Source organism: Solea solea, chromosome 6, assembly GCF_958295425.1.
Source record: "Solea solea chromosome 6, fSolSol10.1, whole genome shotgun sequence".
In the NCBI taxonomy this organism is placed as follows: domain Eukaryota; kingdom Metazoa; phylum Chordata; class Actinopteri; order Pleuronectiformes; family Soleidae; genus Solea; species Solea solea.
In genome coordinates, this window is record NC_081139.1 from 26,672,975 (window position 1) to 26,690,101 (window position 17,127).

The window sequence follows — 17,127 nt, forward strand, 5'->3', positions numbered from 1 at the left end:
TAATTAACGCGTTGTGTTGAGTAGGTGATTTGTGGAAATGACGTAAATGAATAAACGTTCAGACCTTTAAATCAACAATGTATCAGGCAGACAAGTCAGGACTGGCTGCCCACCACTTCCCCCACAGTTGCATAAACAAAGCCAGGGACCCTCCTCCAGCAGCATGACGTGGGCGTGGCGTAAGTCTTACGGGAAGACTTGATCCCCACATGCCTCGGATTCCTTCCACACTTTGTTTTCAGCCATGCCGGAGCAGGGGCTTTTCAGGTTCGCAAGCATGACTGTGGTGTGGAGGATCCTGCTGCTGTTGGCCTGGATCTGCATCTGCCTTCCTGTCGAGGCTGGAGGTGCTCTGGTTGTTTCCAGGAGTGATGCTCTGACACAGGTATTCAGTGCTTGCCATGTGCATAAGTGTGCGGAAACTGCATGCAAACAAATTTTTGTTCTGTTGTTGTTGTTTTTTTTTTTTTTATGTTTACATGTGACAAGTAAAACAGCAGCTTCCCTTTACATGTCTTATGCAAACAGAGTCAAAGTGGACTTGGTGGAACCGGGTGGAAGCATCATCGTTTTATGTAGTGCTTTTCTAGTCATGTTGACCACTCAAAGCTGAGTTTTTGCCATTCTTTTCTCACACCCATTCACATGCTGCCGTCATGAGCAATGTGGGATTAAGTGTGTAGCCCGGCCTGGGCACAACGGCACATAAACCGGCAGAACTGTGAATTAAAACCACACCTTTCAAATTGAAAGACAACTCACTCTACCACTGAGCGCAATCCCGAGTAAATCTCCTGCCAAATTTGAAGCCCGTCAAGCGAACCGTTGGGACGGTTGGACAGACAAATTATTAAAGGCGTGTTTGTTTTGTGCACTTGTGCAGTTGAAAGATCACATCTTTCCCATGCAGATGACTCAGGGGAGCACAGCGTTGGCAGTAAGCCATTTGTTTCCTGAGAAAAGAAGAGCAATGGCACATCTGTTAACTGCACGGGGATGATAAACAAAGCTAAAAGTGGAGAGAGAGAGAAAAAAAATCTGTCTTTATTGTTAAAAGGTTTTGTTCTTTCTCTCCACTGATGCCTTGTGCTTGCTCATTGTGTGAACTGTTGGGTTTTTCTTCTCTCTTCAACCCTGTAAGGGTTTCTGCCTCACTATGTACACAGCCTTGAGATAATGTATGTTGTGATTTGGCGCTATAGAAATTAAATTGAATTGCGTTTCATAGTTACACACACATTCACGTGCAATTTTATGACAAAGTCAGAAGAGAGATTGTTCAGGGACTTTAAAAGTGAGTTATAGGGAGGTGCAGTGATACTGTCACGGTCAAATTTTTGTATTTTTAAATGTCTTGTCTTGTCCCTCTCTCCCCGTCTTTACATCCCAACGTTCTTCTCACACACTTTTGTCTGATTTTCTTGTTCACACCTTGTTTCTCAACGTGCCACGCCAGCGCTAGCTTAATATTCCTGAAGAACCTGCTTCTTTTTTTGTTTGACATTTGGCATTGACATAACTGTGGGAAAACTGGGACAAGTCACGCATGAACTGCAAATGTCCATCAAGTTACATCACATCATACATAATAATAATAATAATAATAACAGCGCCATGTCGGTACAACAGGTTCTGCATTAAATTGCTGTGTATAATAGATTTTAAGAAATGAAAGAATAAGCATTTAAATGATGTTTCTATGGCTTGATTCAATATTCAAGTTATATTCCTTTTCTGTTAAAGGCTTCTTTATGTTGATGTTGGGTTTAAAGGAATACTTCACCTTTGTATTACTAGAATGGGGCAGTATTTTTGAAACATTGTGCTTCCCAACCTCAGTTTCCCTTGAGTCGAGAAATATCTCATTCTTTTTTTTGTTCCGTGCCCACCAGTGACACTTGATCCGAGACTTAGTCTCTGCAATGCTAATTCCCACTTTTTAGACCCACTCATGGGGTGGAATGTAAACAGTGTCCGTTTGCGCATCAGTTACACTAACAGGAAGTGAAGTGGTGAAGTATTCCTTTAATATTGTGACATTTTCTCTCAATGTTCATTAGATATCAGATATCATCACATGGAGCCCAGATGTAATAACCACATGCATGTGTTGAAAGATATTGAAAGAAAGTGAACCGATCTTTTTATCTATAAGGAATTCTTTTGTTCACATGAAAATAATAATAATAATAATTCTATATATGGGAATTATTGATTATGGAAGTCTTGTGTTTGGGTGCGGACCAAAGTGGGCCCCAACGCTTTCTCCTCGACCTAAAACAATCGCGTTAATCTGTGTTCTTGTCTTCCAGGAGCCCAAAGAATCCATGGATGCCAGATCTATGAAGGTATTCACCTTAAATACTTTCTTTCTATGCCACTTTCACAAAGCTCAGAGCGATGACAATGATGATTGTTAAAGTATTTCTGTCTCTGTTTTTCCCTCCTCGATAGAAACGAAGCACAGACCCTGCAAACGTAAGAAAGTTCTTTTTTTTTTCATGTTGACGTAAAAAACGCCAATTCATCACAGCGGTCTGTTGATTGTAAACATTCTACGTCACTGCCATCAAATTCCAAATGTGAATAGGATAATTGAGTAAACTTGAGGTCAACATGACTGGAAGCTTCGAGCTTACAGTAGTGGTATTGTTCATTTCCCATAAAGTGCATCACTTCCAGATGCCTCTTTTTCGCTCTGTGTGCAGTGGCACGCACTTATGGTCCCAGTCGCTTCACACATGCTGGAAGTTATTTGGGCATCTGTATTTTATTTCTTCCTGCATGAGTTAAACTTCTTGTTCTTCTGTGACATAAATAAATCTGGGACATTATCCCCTGACTCGCACACAGTTCTGAGCGGTTGGAGCTCATGTCTCCACACTAGGGCTGCAACTGTAATCGATTCATCTGGTGATTATTTTCTCGATTCATCGAGTAATTGTTTGGTCCGTAAAATGTCAGATAACGTTGATCGGTGCTTCCCAAACGTGGAAATGTTGTTCTCTAAAATGTCTTGTTTTTGTCCACAAACCAAAACAATTCAGTTTGAATGATTTCTTTGTTTATATGGAACAAAGACGCCACATTTAAGTGCTGTAAAATCAGAAAATGTGTTTGAATTACTGGAAAAACCCTCAAACCAATAAAACAATTATCAAAATAGCTGACGATTAATTTAGGAGTTGATTAAAAAATCAATTCATTTATTTTTTTTTTCTTTTGACAGCTATGGAGTAAAGGTGTGTCTAAAAATATGGCTCGATGACGCAATAGAGCCGTAGTTAGCATAACTCCTCCTCCAACTCTGTAACAATATGAAAACCCACAGAGGAGGAACAGGAAGTCACTGCACCTTGCCTTATTTGTCTTACCTCGATGCAACAACGCACAGAAAAGCTCTGCCACTTTATTTAAAACTCCTAAAGATGAGGAAACGAAGTAGAGAGAAAGAACGGGAAGTGAAGAGTAGACTCCTGCTGTGAGGCTGCAGTACCACTGATAGACAAAGGGAGGGACAGAGAGCAGGACTGGAGCTAAACCAGCTCAGTGTTTCGTTTGTCGTTAAACTGCGACCAAAATGGTGGAAAATGTTGCTTTGGTACATGTGGTTTGAGTGTTTATATTAATATTCCGTCCATTCTGAACATTCACAGACTTTGGTCCCACTATAGATTATAAACCAGTGTGTGTGTGTGTGTGTGTTTTGGCTCCTCCAGTCCAGACAGAGCAGAAAATACACAAACAGCAACTCTATTAATCATGGTTCATACCATGTTTAACTGTGGGTTGACAAAGTCAGAAGAGATATTTTTCATTTTATAAGGACTAAAAACATTTGATAAAAAAATGTTGTGCCTGTGATTTATTGACGTTAAGGCGTGACATCACTGGTCAGCAAAAGTGGCCCGCCAGTAGATGATTTTTTTAAATGGCCATTTAAAAAATCCCTCACTTAATAGCTTTAGACATTTTTGTCTTGCTAGCCAGCAATGTTTTGCTGATTTCTCTCTAGAAAGTGACAGAGGCAGTTTTAAGAGTATTACTGTACTGTACTCGCCGACCTCTGCTCTCCAGACTTAGATGCCAAGCTTCCCTCTCTTTCCATGCGTTCAGATGGTGGAGGTTCACAGTGTCAGAGTCGCCTGTGCAGTGATGTCTCGCTTCGCCCGCACCGTCATGACCTCGAAGGCTTTGAACAAAGCAAACCACTCGCAGGAAATCTTCTTCAACGTGGAGCTGCCAAAGACGGCCTTCATCACCAACTTCAGCATGTACGTCAAAACCTCGGCACATTTGACTTTCGCTCGCGTTGGTGAACTCTAAATCTGTCCGTTTTCCCTCACAGGGAAATTGACGGTCAGATGTACGTTGGAGAGGTGAAGGAGAAAAAGACAGCAAAGGAGCAGTATGATAAGGCTGTTTCCTCTGGACGGACCGCTGGACTGGTCAAGTGAGATGAACGATACGTGAAATTCATGCTCAGAGCGACGTCGGCATGTCTGGTCGACTCATTTGTGAAGTGTTTTATTACAGGGCCTCCGGGCGAAACATGGAGAAGTTCTCAGTGTCTGTGAACATCGCAGCGGAGAGTTACGTGACCTTTATTCTGACCTACGAGGAGCTGCTTCAGAGGAAATTCGGCCAGTATGAGATTTTAACACGCGTCAAACCTGAGACACTCGTGCAGGACTTTCAGGTGCGTCTCTGCTCGTGATTCAGGTCTCGTGGCCTTCATGGTGATTTAATTTATGCTAAATTAATACTGTATCTGGTCTGTGTGTGTGGAGACAGATTGTGGCAGACATCTATGAGCCTCAGGGCATCTCCTTTGTTGAGGCCACTGCAACGTTCCTCACCAATGATCTGCTTCCTCTGGTGGAGAAAACGGTCACGGACAAAAAGGTAAAGGGCAAAACAGCCTGACTAATGCCAGACTCCGGAGAGGACGTAGTCACCTCCCACTTCCAAGAGGTGTGACCAGTGGATGTGGATCACAAAAAAAGCCTCTGTACACATTTGGACAAAACTACAACCAATCAGAACGATGATCCAGATGACTAATGTAGAGCGACTAAAAACGTGTCACCAAACGTAATTTTCTAGCAGAGATGACTAAGTAGTGATAGCGTCTAAAGACTCTTGCTCAGACGAGAGCCCCTAAAATGGAATTATAGGGGTTATATTCAGAACAACAATTGGTTCCAAGTGGTTTGTCCTTGGTTTCTGTGGTGGCCCCACCTGTGTTTGCCCACTTCAGTCCCATGCCCAGGGTTTGAAGTGGGCAAATTCTGCAGGACCCATATAGTCTCAGTACAAGGATAGGATAATGTATTATTGGGTGGTGGGTAGTAGGTGGCACAAATCTAAATCTTATACTTTATTAATCCCCTTAGGGAACTTATTTCTCTGCATTTGACCCATCCTAGAATTAGGAGCAGTGGGCTGTCACACTGAGTAGCGCCTGGGGAACAATGGGGGTTGGGTACCTTGCTCAGTGGTAACCCAGCCCTTTTGACCTGGTGGGGACTTGAACTGGAACTTTTGACCCTCCAGTTACAAGTTCCCTTTCCCCTTGGCCACGGGCTGCCCAAGCGAACCAAAAACTGACCAAAACACCAAACCAAACCATAAACACAAATAAAAATCATACAATTGCTATCAGTGAAGCCAAATTTTCCCAAAAGTGGTGACATCATGGTCATTTTGTAACTTATCTTAAAACAGTTTTTACACGTTGCCCCTTTTGAGAACACTTTGATTAATGTTATTATTTCTGTATTATATCTAAAAATGTCAACGTAAAAGAACCTCTCTGTCTCACACAGGCACACATTTCCTTCTCACCAACACTGGAGCAGCAGAGAAACTGTAGAGGATGTGAAGGCACCGCCATCAATGGAGATTTCGTCATCAACTACGATGTTAAAAGAAAAGGGGGCCTCGGGGAAGTGCAGGTCAGCTCCCGTCCCAAGTCTTTGCCAAGACAAGAATCACAGATGAGTGTTCATCAAAGTCTTTACCTCCCCTCAGATTGTGAATGGACACTTTGTGCACTTCTTCGCTCCCCCGGATCTGCCCAGAGTTCCAAAGAATGTGGTGTTTGTGATCGACAGGAGCGGATCAATGAGCGGAACCAAGATGGTGCAGGTAAAAGACTGCGTGTGGTTAAAGGGATAGTTCATATTTTGTGGTTTTATGAGATGTTAGACACATCATCCATCCTTTATTAGACACCGTTACTGGCTGGAAACTGAGAATTGTAAACTCCTCACTCAACCGCACCAAAGTCCAGAGAAGTTTCTAACTCACAGGGGAAGCTGCTGATCCACTGCTGCCTCATTGTTTATGTTTGTGTCACTTGGTAAAACCCAGAATGAAGGATCTCAAACTGTTTGAACTCACTGGTGGAGGCAACAGTGGATCAACAACTCCTGTGTGCTGTGATTCTTTTCTATGGAGTTTGGCACAGAGAGTGAGAAACACAAATGTGTATTAGTATTAGTGAAGATATTTAAGCAGGAGTATGTTTGATGAAGCGAGCCTTTTGTTCATTAGCTGTCGCTCTTCCTTCTGTCTCTGCTGGCAGCCATGTTTTTCACTGAGATCAAGCCTCCAAATCCAAGACAGGATCAGCAGCACTTACTAATATCAGCGCTAATGATGTGTCAACGTTTCATACAAACCACAAAAACACTGAACTCAACTATCCTTTCAAGCAGACATGTCACAGATAATATCACAGTATAATCGCCTTGTCGTGTTAAACTGTTAAACATTTGCAGACCCGCGCCGCATTGGTCGCCATTCTGAGCGACCTCCACGTGGATGATCACTTTGCTCTCATCGCATTCGACAACAAAATTATAACCTGGAAGGATTTTCTTACCAAGGCAACGAAGGAAAACGTGACTGAAGCCATTGCCTTTGCCAAGAAAATAAAAGACAATGGAGGTACAGGAAAATAATGAGTAACACCAACACCACGTCAGAGCCTAATGTTTTGTTCACTTCCATTCAGACTTTCTATACGGGGACACATTTACAGCCATTATCTGTAACACCTGATATCATTTTGAATTGATAACCTCACGACACAATAAAATATGAGATACATAGTCCATGATACCAATAATATCACGCTAAAACGATTCTGTGAACGTTAACGTGAAAAGTTCAAAGTGCAGGATTTCTCTGTTTATTCACAACACAGCGAACAAAGGTCATAAAGTCTATGTATTGAACGTGGATGGAGCGTGTCTGAACGTAGCTTTCCCCGCCGTTATCCCGCTGTAAACTCCCTCTTCTTCTTCAGCCAGGTCACTTCCACCCAACTTTCCCTCATTTATTTGAGCAGCGCCGCCGTGAGGACACATGAAGTAGTGCCGCCCGGCGAGTGAAACTGGCAGGGAATGTTTACTTTAAAGTTCTGTTACGTGAAGGCCACCGTAGTTCCCTGCCACGCTCATGAAAGAGAGCAGAGGAGTTGATAGCTTGTTGCAATCTGCGGTCTGACAACTAGAAACTAGTCTCTAATTCCTTCACACTGGACATTAAAGGAACCTAAAATATTAAATTAAGACAGAGAGTAAATCATAAACTTTGGTGGAGACTGATAACGCTCCGTCTGTTCAGAATGAAACCACTCATACCTCAGCTTTGCATAACGATCGTCTTATCGTCGCTGTGAGGGAAAAATAATAACTACGATGGCGTATTAGGGCCAAGTATGAAAAAAAACTAAAATGACGGACCCAGGGGTGGGGGGTAATATTTCAAGCAGCAAATCTACAAGAAAATAAAGTTACAGATTTATGAGATTAACAGGAGCAAATCTACGTGAAAAACGTTGCAGATTTATGAGATTAAAAGGGACAAAATCTATGCGTAACAAATTTTCTCGAAATATTACCCCCCTCCCCCGGGTCCGTATTTTGTTTTATTTTTTTCAAACTTAGCCCTAATACGCCGTCGTAGGGAACAGAGACAATAGCGTATTGATTTTCCCAATATAACCCTTTAAGTAAGGACACTGAAGAATTCCTATTTAATATTTGTTCTCTGCTTTTCAGCCACTAACATCAATAGTGCTGTTTTGAAGGCGGTGAGCATGTTGAAAAAAGAACGAAGCCAGAAGAAGCTTCCAGAGAGGAGTGTGGACATGATTATTTTACTAACTGATGGGATGCCAAACTCTGGTGAGTTGACGTGATCTGGAAAATTACGTACAGAGGCCTCTGCACGGCCATTAACCAGCAAGAATCAAGCTTGTATGTCACTGGAACGCCACAATGTAATTCAAAAGAGAATTCAAACTTCTCACCATAGTGTGGTTGTGTGTGGTATTGACAGTGGAGTTATAATGGAGTTATTTCTGTATGTTATTTTCAGTAATTCATTGTGAATCATAAATAAATTGTGATTGTGAGATATACATCATTCTATATCAACACAGACACTTTTATTTTGAAATCCTGTGAAGTATCTATCATTGCGATATCATGATGGGAATTTGTGATATAATTTAACCCTCCTAGGAGGGTGGGTGACATGAGATTTAACTTTAGATTTTTTTAGATTTAACCCTGTAATAAAATCTTAACCTGCTTAAGTTAAAGATGTCCAAAGTTTAAGGCGTTTTCTTGGCGTGCCTGGGAAACTAAAGTTTATAAACCGATCTTAAAACCTGCACCAAAGTCCACAGAGAGAATTTTTGATTTTACATTACAGGTCATAGGAGAGCGTTTGGTTTACAAACTACAGTGTCCGCCTGGAAAAGGCTGTCAAATAAAGGTGAAATAAAGCAGCTGGGTTTGTAGTTCGTGTCCTCATACATGTGTGCATGTACATGTACCACAGGAGTGTCCAGACCGGCGACGATCCAGGAGAATGTGCGTGATGCAGTTGGAGGGAACATGTCTCTCTTCTGTCTTGGATTTGGAAAAAATGTGGACTACTCCTTCCTGGATGTGATGAGCAAACAGAACAAAGGAGTCGCCCGCAGAATATATGAAGGTTCGGACGCAACGCTTCAACTCCAGGTGAAAGAATTCGACCATGAATAATGGTTTGTTAATGCCAGCTAAATGCACCCCCTTGTGGGAATATAGAGAAAGATATTTAATGATTTGAGGTATGTCATTGGTCCAGGGTTTCTATGAGGAAGTGGCCAACCCTCTGCTCTTGGACGTAAACCTCCGTTATCCTGACAACGCAGTGGACCTGTTAACCAAGAAACACTTCAGCCAATTGTTTAACGGCTCAGAGATTGTGGTGGCCGGCCGTCTGCATGGCAATGACATGGACAACTTCCTGGTGGAAGTCATTGGCGAGGGGGTAAGACAATATACAACTGTGTTTTCTATGCTTTCTATATGGGGACCCATTGTCTTCCACTTTACATGGGGGGGGGGGGTTTGCTGGAGCCAATCCCAGAGACGAACAACCACTCACTCTCACATTCATAGAGTGTTTAATTAAACTAATACAATCCTCTTCTTTCATGTTATTCCATAAATCTGTACTCTTTCTCCAGCCTGACCAGAACTTCCAAGTGCAGGGAAAGGCAAATGTGCAAAACTGGGATGTGATCTACCCAGAAGAGGAGTACATCTTTGGGGATTTCACAGAGCGTTTGTGGGCATACCTCACCATTCAGCAGTTACTGGAGAGCAGGTTTGTTCAGCTGACTTTTGTCTGTGAATAAATTAAAAATTAAATTGTCGCAGGTCATTAAAAGAAAAAGCTCCCTCTTCTGTCTCTATTTTTCAGTGGTTCTGAGCAAGATAAAGCCAAGGCACTGGACATGTCTCTGCGGTACAGCTTTGTCACCCCTCTCACCTCCATGGTGGTCACCAAGCCGCAGACTGAGGATGGACCTGACAGCCCTCTCATTGCAGACAAGCTGACTGAGAGTGAGGGAACTGTGACCACAGGAACAGAACAGACACTAGTATAGCACAAGTTGGTTATCTGCTACACATACTGGTGGCCTAGAGTTCTCTTTCTTCGCATCACATTTTTACATTGTTATAAACCTGTTTAATCAGTGAAGCTGCGTTTCCACCAAGTGTAGCCTGGCTAACACCAGAGGGTGAAGGCACCTCCCACTTCCAACTGACGTAGATCAAAATGCATGCAATTGGACAAACCTACAACCAATCTGACCAACGATCCAATGATTCGGATGAAAACGGCCTGAACATTACACAAATGTGGACTCTAATGACATATTCAAATACATATACAGTACTTGAGGTCTGGCACTGATGTTGGACAAGAAGGCCTGGATCACAATCTCTGTTCCAGTTCATCCCAAAGGTGCTTAATGGGGTTGAGGTCAGGGCTCTGTGCGGGTCAGTCAAGTTCTTCCACACCAAACTCAAACCACGCCTTGCTTTGTGCACTGGAACACAGTCATGTTGGAATAGAAAAGGGTCTTCCTCAAACTGTTGCCACAAAGTTGGAGGCATAACATTGTCCAAAGTGTCTTGGTATGCTGAAGCGGTAAGGTTGCCCTTCATTGGAGGTAAGGGGCCTAGAGCCCAAAGCCTGATTGAAACACCTAAAGTCAATATCACAACAGGTGTGACAAATACTTTTGTCCATATTGTGTATCCACTAATGGCATCTAATGACTTTTGCAAGAGGGAGCTCTGGGGAGCAAGTTGCTTAGAAAGGAAGCAACAGCTGAACTGAAAGACAGCTGGTCTTTGGTGGTCAGCCATATTGGATGTATACAAAAGCTGCTCGACTACACTTCTCTGTCGTCATCATGTTAAGCCACGTTAAGCCTGTCTCCAGTGAAAAACACATTCCGTAGTATGCACATGCAGCCAGGGTGAAACCAGCATAACACTTGGATTAAACGGAGCATTGTGCCAGATGAATCCAACTAAACCATGTTTTGTGATTTACAGGCCAGCGACAGCATGAAGAGAAACACCCACGTATGATCATCTTTTTTAACAAAGTTGTGTGACATTATACAACCTCACTTGGCAAAGAGCACTTTTGATGATGTGTGTTTTATTTTTTCGACAACAATTTCCTTAGAGCGTCCAGTTAGTAGCTCTAGTGCTGCTAGCTCCAGTGCTGCTAGCTCTAGTGTTGCTAATTCCCATCGTCCCAGTTCCCGTGTTTCCAGCTCTCGAGGTACCAGTTCGCGAAGTTCCAGTTCTCACTCAGATGGTAAGCTTCTTCTGCGCCTCATTTGGTCATAGTTATTGTAGCATCACACTCATCTCACAGTGTGGCTGTTGTAAAGCTTTCTGCCTGATATGAAACTGTGATGATTCTTGTACAGTGGACGGAGACCCTCATTTCATGATAGAACTGCCAAACAGAGGCGATGCCCTGTGCTTTAACATCAACGACAAACCAGGAACCATTTTAACTCTGGTCAGAGATCCAAAATCAGGTCAGCTCTGACTGTTATTCCACCACTTACTCAAAAAAAGAAAAGCAAATTGTGGCTTGAAAAATGGAAAAACAACAAATTAAAATGTCTGTCTCCTTATGTTTCAGATTTTTTGGTGAATGGCCAAATTATAGGCAAGAAGACAGTTGTTCCTGATGCTAACGCCAACACCTACTTTGGGCGTTTTGGCATCAGCCACCAGAAGCTGGGGGTGAGGCTGGAGGTCAGCACTGAGGAAATCTCCGTCTTCCATGACGGTAAACACGTTAAGCTGCTGTGGTCAGATACAGCATCTATCAAGGAAACCAAGTGAGTGACATTGCTTTGCAGATACTGTATTATCCAAACTATTTGGACAGCAGCATGTTCCCTCCTTCTTCTTCCAATCAGTTCTGGCAGGCTGTACCCTCAGATGTGCAATGCTGCCAACCAGAGTTTGAAGTTCCCAATCACATTTTGAAGTGTGGATTCACAGTTATACGTTCTTTGAACTCTCTGTGTCTGATCCAGTATGGACCTCAAGCTTACAAAGAACTGCAGCCTGACTGTGACGCTGAGGCACTACGTTAAATTCATGGTCATCAAACACACAAAGGTGTGGAAGAGACGCCACGATCAGCAGGACTACCTGGGTTTCTACACTGTGGACAGTCACCACGTGCCTGCTTCAGTTCATGGCCTGCTTGGTAAGAACAGCAACAGATGATGTCCTCTTTTTATTATAATCGCACTGTCCCAAGGTTTAATCTGAAATACATCAAAATATGTGAAGCCAAGTATGGTCTTTTTCTCCAGGTCAGTTCTATCATGGGGTAGGTATGTTTGAGGTGGCAGACCTGCACTCAGGAGAAATCCAGGAGAAATTAGATGCAACCTTGTATGTGAAGGGACAGCGAGTCAACGTGACCAGGTAAACATGCAGAAATCATTCTGCTTCTACTTTTAGTTCTTCTACTACTTTTTCCAGCAGGCTTTACACTGAGAGGTCCAATGCTGCCCTCCACAGTTTGAATTCAGGTTTTAATCTCAGAATTCTGACTTTAATCCTGATTTCAATCTCATAATTTTGACTTTAATTCTGATTTAAATCTCATAATTCTTATTTAAATTCTCACTTTAATCTCAGAATTCTGATTTGAATCCTGATTTTATCCTCAGAATTCTGAATGTAATGTAATCCAGATTTTTATTTTATTTATTTTATTTTTCTCTCTGTTACAGACACTGGCAGAAGGACTTCAGTGAAGACGTGAAGAACGGGGAAAGTATCCCCTGCTGGTTTGTTAACAATGATGGCGCAGGACTCATTGATGGAAGAGCCTCAGACTATATTGTGTCGGGGCTTTTTAAGACGGTTTGAATGTTAAAAACTGAAAAACAGTGACGGCAGATTCTCACGAGTCACGACGCTGATCCACAAGCATAAAAACAAATGGGAAAACAACATTTTAGTTGAAGATAATATAAAATTGTGGTTTATAAATCCAGCCTGAGCAACATGTTGTTTTGAATGCGGTTATATGTCTGCACTCGTTATTTAGTAGCTTATATTGCAACAATAACAAGTTGTCAAAGAATTCGTGCAAAATCTAAGGCGTGTTTTATAAAGTTTAGATTAGGGCTGCAATGCTTAATAGATCACTAAAATAATCTCAATAACTATTTTAATAAATCAGTGTTTTTTAATGAATGAAAAGCAAAAAGTAAACAAATAATGCAGTTAAGAATTGTTATTTCCCTTTTTTCTGCCAGTGGTTTGTGCTTCTTTTCTTTTCTTCTTTTAATAAACAGAGGCTTCTCCTATTTAGGGAAATAATTAAGGAATCAAATAACCAAAGGCAGTATTTCAAAATTCCAAAAAAAACTGTTATCACAAATATTCAGTGTAAATATTAAAAAAAATAAATGCTCAGAAACTATGTAGAATTAAACATAAACCTATTAGGCGAGTCATTTTAACCCTGTAAAATGACTTGCCTAATAATCTACATAATTTTAAATCTGCAACATCTTTAAGAACGTGTTTCGCGCTTTTATCTTGGGAACACATTTTCCCAAAACCCCCCTTTCCTCCAAACTACACATGGTACATTCCCTCAAGAACCTGCCATAAAAGGAGACTGGTGTGGTAGTTCCTGATCTTGAAATTATATTTAAAAAAACAAAACAAAACCACAAAATGTTGTCACCATCTCTAAAGATAGGTGTCAATTCATATTCCCAAGTGTTAATCTTTAAGGTAACTCACCAACTGAACTCCAGATACCTGCCAGATTATGCCGGGATGAGACTACACAACATTTTTGTCTTCTGCAATGGTCACCTGTCATCAGATTATCGATCACAGTGGCATGGATTCTCGCTGTGTAAGGTATGACCCAGTCATCGTTCACGACACTAGGCGGTCATCGGGGAGGCGGGGCAAAGAGTTGTCAATCATTGACCCTTGAGGAGACATCAAAGAGGCAGCGGTAACTGTTGCCAAAAGTCAACGAAATGTTGGATTAATTGATTATAAAAAAGAATCCGTAGCTGTAGCCCTGGTTTACATAATTTAGATCAGTGGTCACCAACGTGGTGCCCGCGGGCACCTGGTAGCCCGCGAGCAGCCAACGAGGTGCCCGCGGGCTCATTTCACTTCACCTCACTTGTATGTATCCATATGATCACTGAGTAAAATGTCCTTGATATTGTTTATAAAAACTGTGATAATCATTAGGAGTAAGCACTGGAATTAATGTGTATGCAATTGAATGCATAATATTTATCATTTAAATGGTAAACTGCATAAAATGTTAATATGGTAGCCCTCCATATTATTCTCTAACCTTCAGGTAGCTCTCGGTCTCAAAAAGGTTGGTGACCCCTGATTTAGATTATCACTACAGCACGTCATAGTACATTTCATAGGAAGTGTCAGATGTATTTATTTGCAACATTGTTTCCCTTTAAGAAATTAGAAACTACACTGGACTGGTCCAAAATGGTTTAACCAAAGCTAGATTATATATATTTTATATATATACAGTATATACATATATTTTTTTTAATCAAGTAAAGGCTTTTAATCCTTCTTTCACCACTGACGGCAAACATATTTAAAATATGTTAATGTCACTTCCTGTTACTGATGTTGAATGTTGTAAACTCTTTATTTTATAGTAACTGTTTTGACATTGGTTCTTAATGTGATGTGAATAAAAAAGTAAATAAATACACTATTGTGTTTCTCTCTTTGCAATGGGTATATGGTGTATGCAGTAACTGCGTATCATGTAGACTCATGGTTCCCAACCTGGGGTCCGAGCCCCCTCAGGGGGCGCCAGAGATCACACTTTGTGTGACTGAGAGATGATCCACAGTAAACACACTACCTTTGGTGACGTTGATGTTGAACAGTAAAATCTTCCCACAACTGGTGTCAAATTCACTAGTTGGGGTTTCCACCCCCCTCAATTCTTAGCCCACTTTTTTGCATTTTTCAAATTTTGGCATTGGGCTGGAGTTAGCTGCAGAAGAGGTTTAGTTACCCTTTACGAACCTGTCCATACGTCGCTGTTGTCGTCATCCTTCTCTTGTGTTTGGAGATTGTTTTCTGTCTGTTTGTGTTAATCCATGTCCGTTTCTGTGATTGTGTACATTATAATGTATATTTGTCTGAATTCTTGTGAATTGCTGAACGTTACAGTGCCATGTACAGGCCTGGCATGTGTACTACAGCTTTTAGAGCCGTCTTGGTGTCTGTTGTGAAAAAATGCCTCGTGAATTTCGGCTTGAACATGTTTCACATTTTCATTCACATTTACAGATATAATAAACATCAGGGTGAAGACACTGATACATATATCCCAATAAAGACATTATTTTCTGCAGTGGCCTATATTCAATCTAAATGACTGTAACATTCTACTGTTGGTGAAATCACTCTTTATTGTATTTGCACGCAGGTGTTGAGCGTGTACTTGTGCTAATTTTCCCTTTGTTTCTAAAATCTTAGAAAAGGCAGTTGCTAATCAATGATGTGAATATTTGTGCATTAACTGCCTGTTTGAAGATTTTCAGTCAGGTTTTAGATTAAACCATAGCACCGAAACAGCACTAGTTAAAGTTAGTAACAATCTTCTCTTGGCTTCAGATAATGGACTAGTGTCTTTACTTGTCCTGTTAGATCTTAGTGCTGCATTTGACACCATTGATCATAATATTCTACTGCAGAGATTGGAGCAGACTCTTGGTATCACAGGTGCTGCCCTCTGCTGGTTTAAATCATACTTATCTGATTGATTCCAGTTTCTTCATGTTAATGATAAAGCCTCACTACAAACAACAGTTAATTGTGGAGTTCCACAAGGCTCAGTGCTTGGGCCTATACGTTTTACCTTATATATGCTTCCTCTAGGGAACATTATTAGAAAGCACAACATACACTTTCATTGTTATGCAGATGACACACAGCTATATTTATCAATGAGGCCGGATGAAATAAATCAGGTTGTTCAACTCCAGGAATGTCTCAGAGACATTAAGTCCTGGATGACCTGTAACTTTCTACTTTTAAACTCAGAAAAAAGTAAGGTCATTATACTCGGCCCTAAACACCTCAGAGAAAAACTTTCTGATCACATTGTCACTTAAGATGACATCACCTTGGCTTCCAGTTCCACTGTGAAGAACCTTGGAGTTACTTTTGACCAGGAAATGTCATTTGATTCACACATAAAACTAATTTCCAGAACAGCCTTCTTCGGAACATTATGAAAATTAGAAACATTCTGTCCATAAAAGACGCTGGAAAAATCATGCTTTTGTTACATCTAGATTAGATTACTGTAACTCCTTATTATCAGGATGTTCCAACAAGTCTGTTAGAACCCAGTTAATTCAAAATGCTGCAGCACGAGTTCTGACAGGAACTAGAAAGAGAGACCATATAACTCCAGTGTTAGCTTCTCTACACTGGCTCCCCGTACAGTTTAGAATTAAATTTAAAATCCTCCTCCTCACATACAAAGCACTTAATGGTCAGGCCCCTTCATACCTTAAATACCTAGTCTTACCTTATCACCCTAACAGATCACTTAGGTCACAAAATACAGGTTTACTTGTGGTTCCCAGAGTCTGTAAAAGCAGAATGGGAGGCGGAGCCTTCAGTTACCAGGCTTCTCCTCTCCTGTGGAACCAGCTTCCGCACTCAGGGTATGAATATGACTTTTTATATGTCATTAACCTTGTCTCTTTCTCTCCCTAGTTTGTGTCTTTCCTTCCTTCCCTCTCTCTCTCTCTCTCTGTATTCTCATCTTGCAGGTTGCGGGATCAAGATCCAGTTTTTGAGGCTATCCATATCATACATATCATCACCATTATTATTGTGCTAATTAAAAGTCAATATCATTGACTGTATAAACTTGTAACTTGATACAGTTGATACAGTATCTGCTCCTGGTCTCTCTCTCACTTCTGTCTCTACCTCATCTCCCTCTTGTCCTTTCTCTCCCCCCTTTCTGTCCCCCACCTCTCCACTGTCCCCCATTTTCCTTTCACCCCAACCGGTCGAGGCAGATGACCGCACACCTCTGAGCCTGGTTCTGTCAGAGATTTCTTCCTGTTAAGAGGGAGTTTTTTCTCTCCACTGATGCCTAGTGCTTGCTCATTGTGTGAACTGTTGGGGTTCTCTGCTCTCCTTGATGTTGTCTATGTACAGTGCCTTG

General features: G+C 41.4%; 1 protein-coding gene across 3 annotated transcripts; it reads left to right on the plus strand.

The window, feature by feature from the left end:
• Window positions 1-215: 215 nt before the first annotated feature.
• On the plus strand, window positions 216-14,134 carry LOC131460979 (inter-alpha-trypsin inhibitor heavy chain H3-like). 3 transcript variants are annotated; one of them, XR_009240429.1, is made up of 23 exons: window positions 216-385; window positions 2,313-2,348; window positions 2,455-2,478; window positions 4,117-4,274; window positions 4,349-4,453; window positions 4,537-4,699; window positions 4,795-4,905; window positions 5,829-5,957; window positions 6,034-6,150; window positions 6,786-6,954; window positions 8,073-8,198; window positions 8,860-9,041; window positions 9,151-9,336; window positions 9,536-9,675; window positions 9,772-9,914; window positions 10,920-10,949; window positions 11,056-11,190; window positions 11,306-11,419; window positions 11,527-11,728; window positions 11,930-12,105; window positions 12,215-12,329; window positions 12,641-13,996; window positions 14,037-14,134. XR_009240429.1 is itself a non-coding variant. In XM_058631930.1 (22 exons), the coding sequence occupies exons 4-22, from the start codon at window positions 4,117-4,119 to the stop codon at window positions 12,777-12,779; spliced, it is 2,640 nt and encodes an 879-aa protein (XP_058487913.1). In that variant the 5' UTR covers window positions 216-385; window positions 2,313-2,348; window positions 2,423-2,478; the 3' UTR covers window positions 12,780-14,134. The 3 variants fall into 3 exon arrangements, 2 of the variants coding, with proteins under 2 accessions (XP_058487913.1, XP_058487912.1); XM_058631930.1 differs by having other exon boundaries at window positions 2,423-2,478; window positions 12,641-14,134; XM_058631929.1 differs by having other exon boundaries at window positions 12,641-14,134.
• The last annotated feature ends 2,993 nt before the right edge of the window (window positions 14,135-17,127 follow it).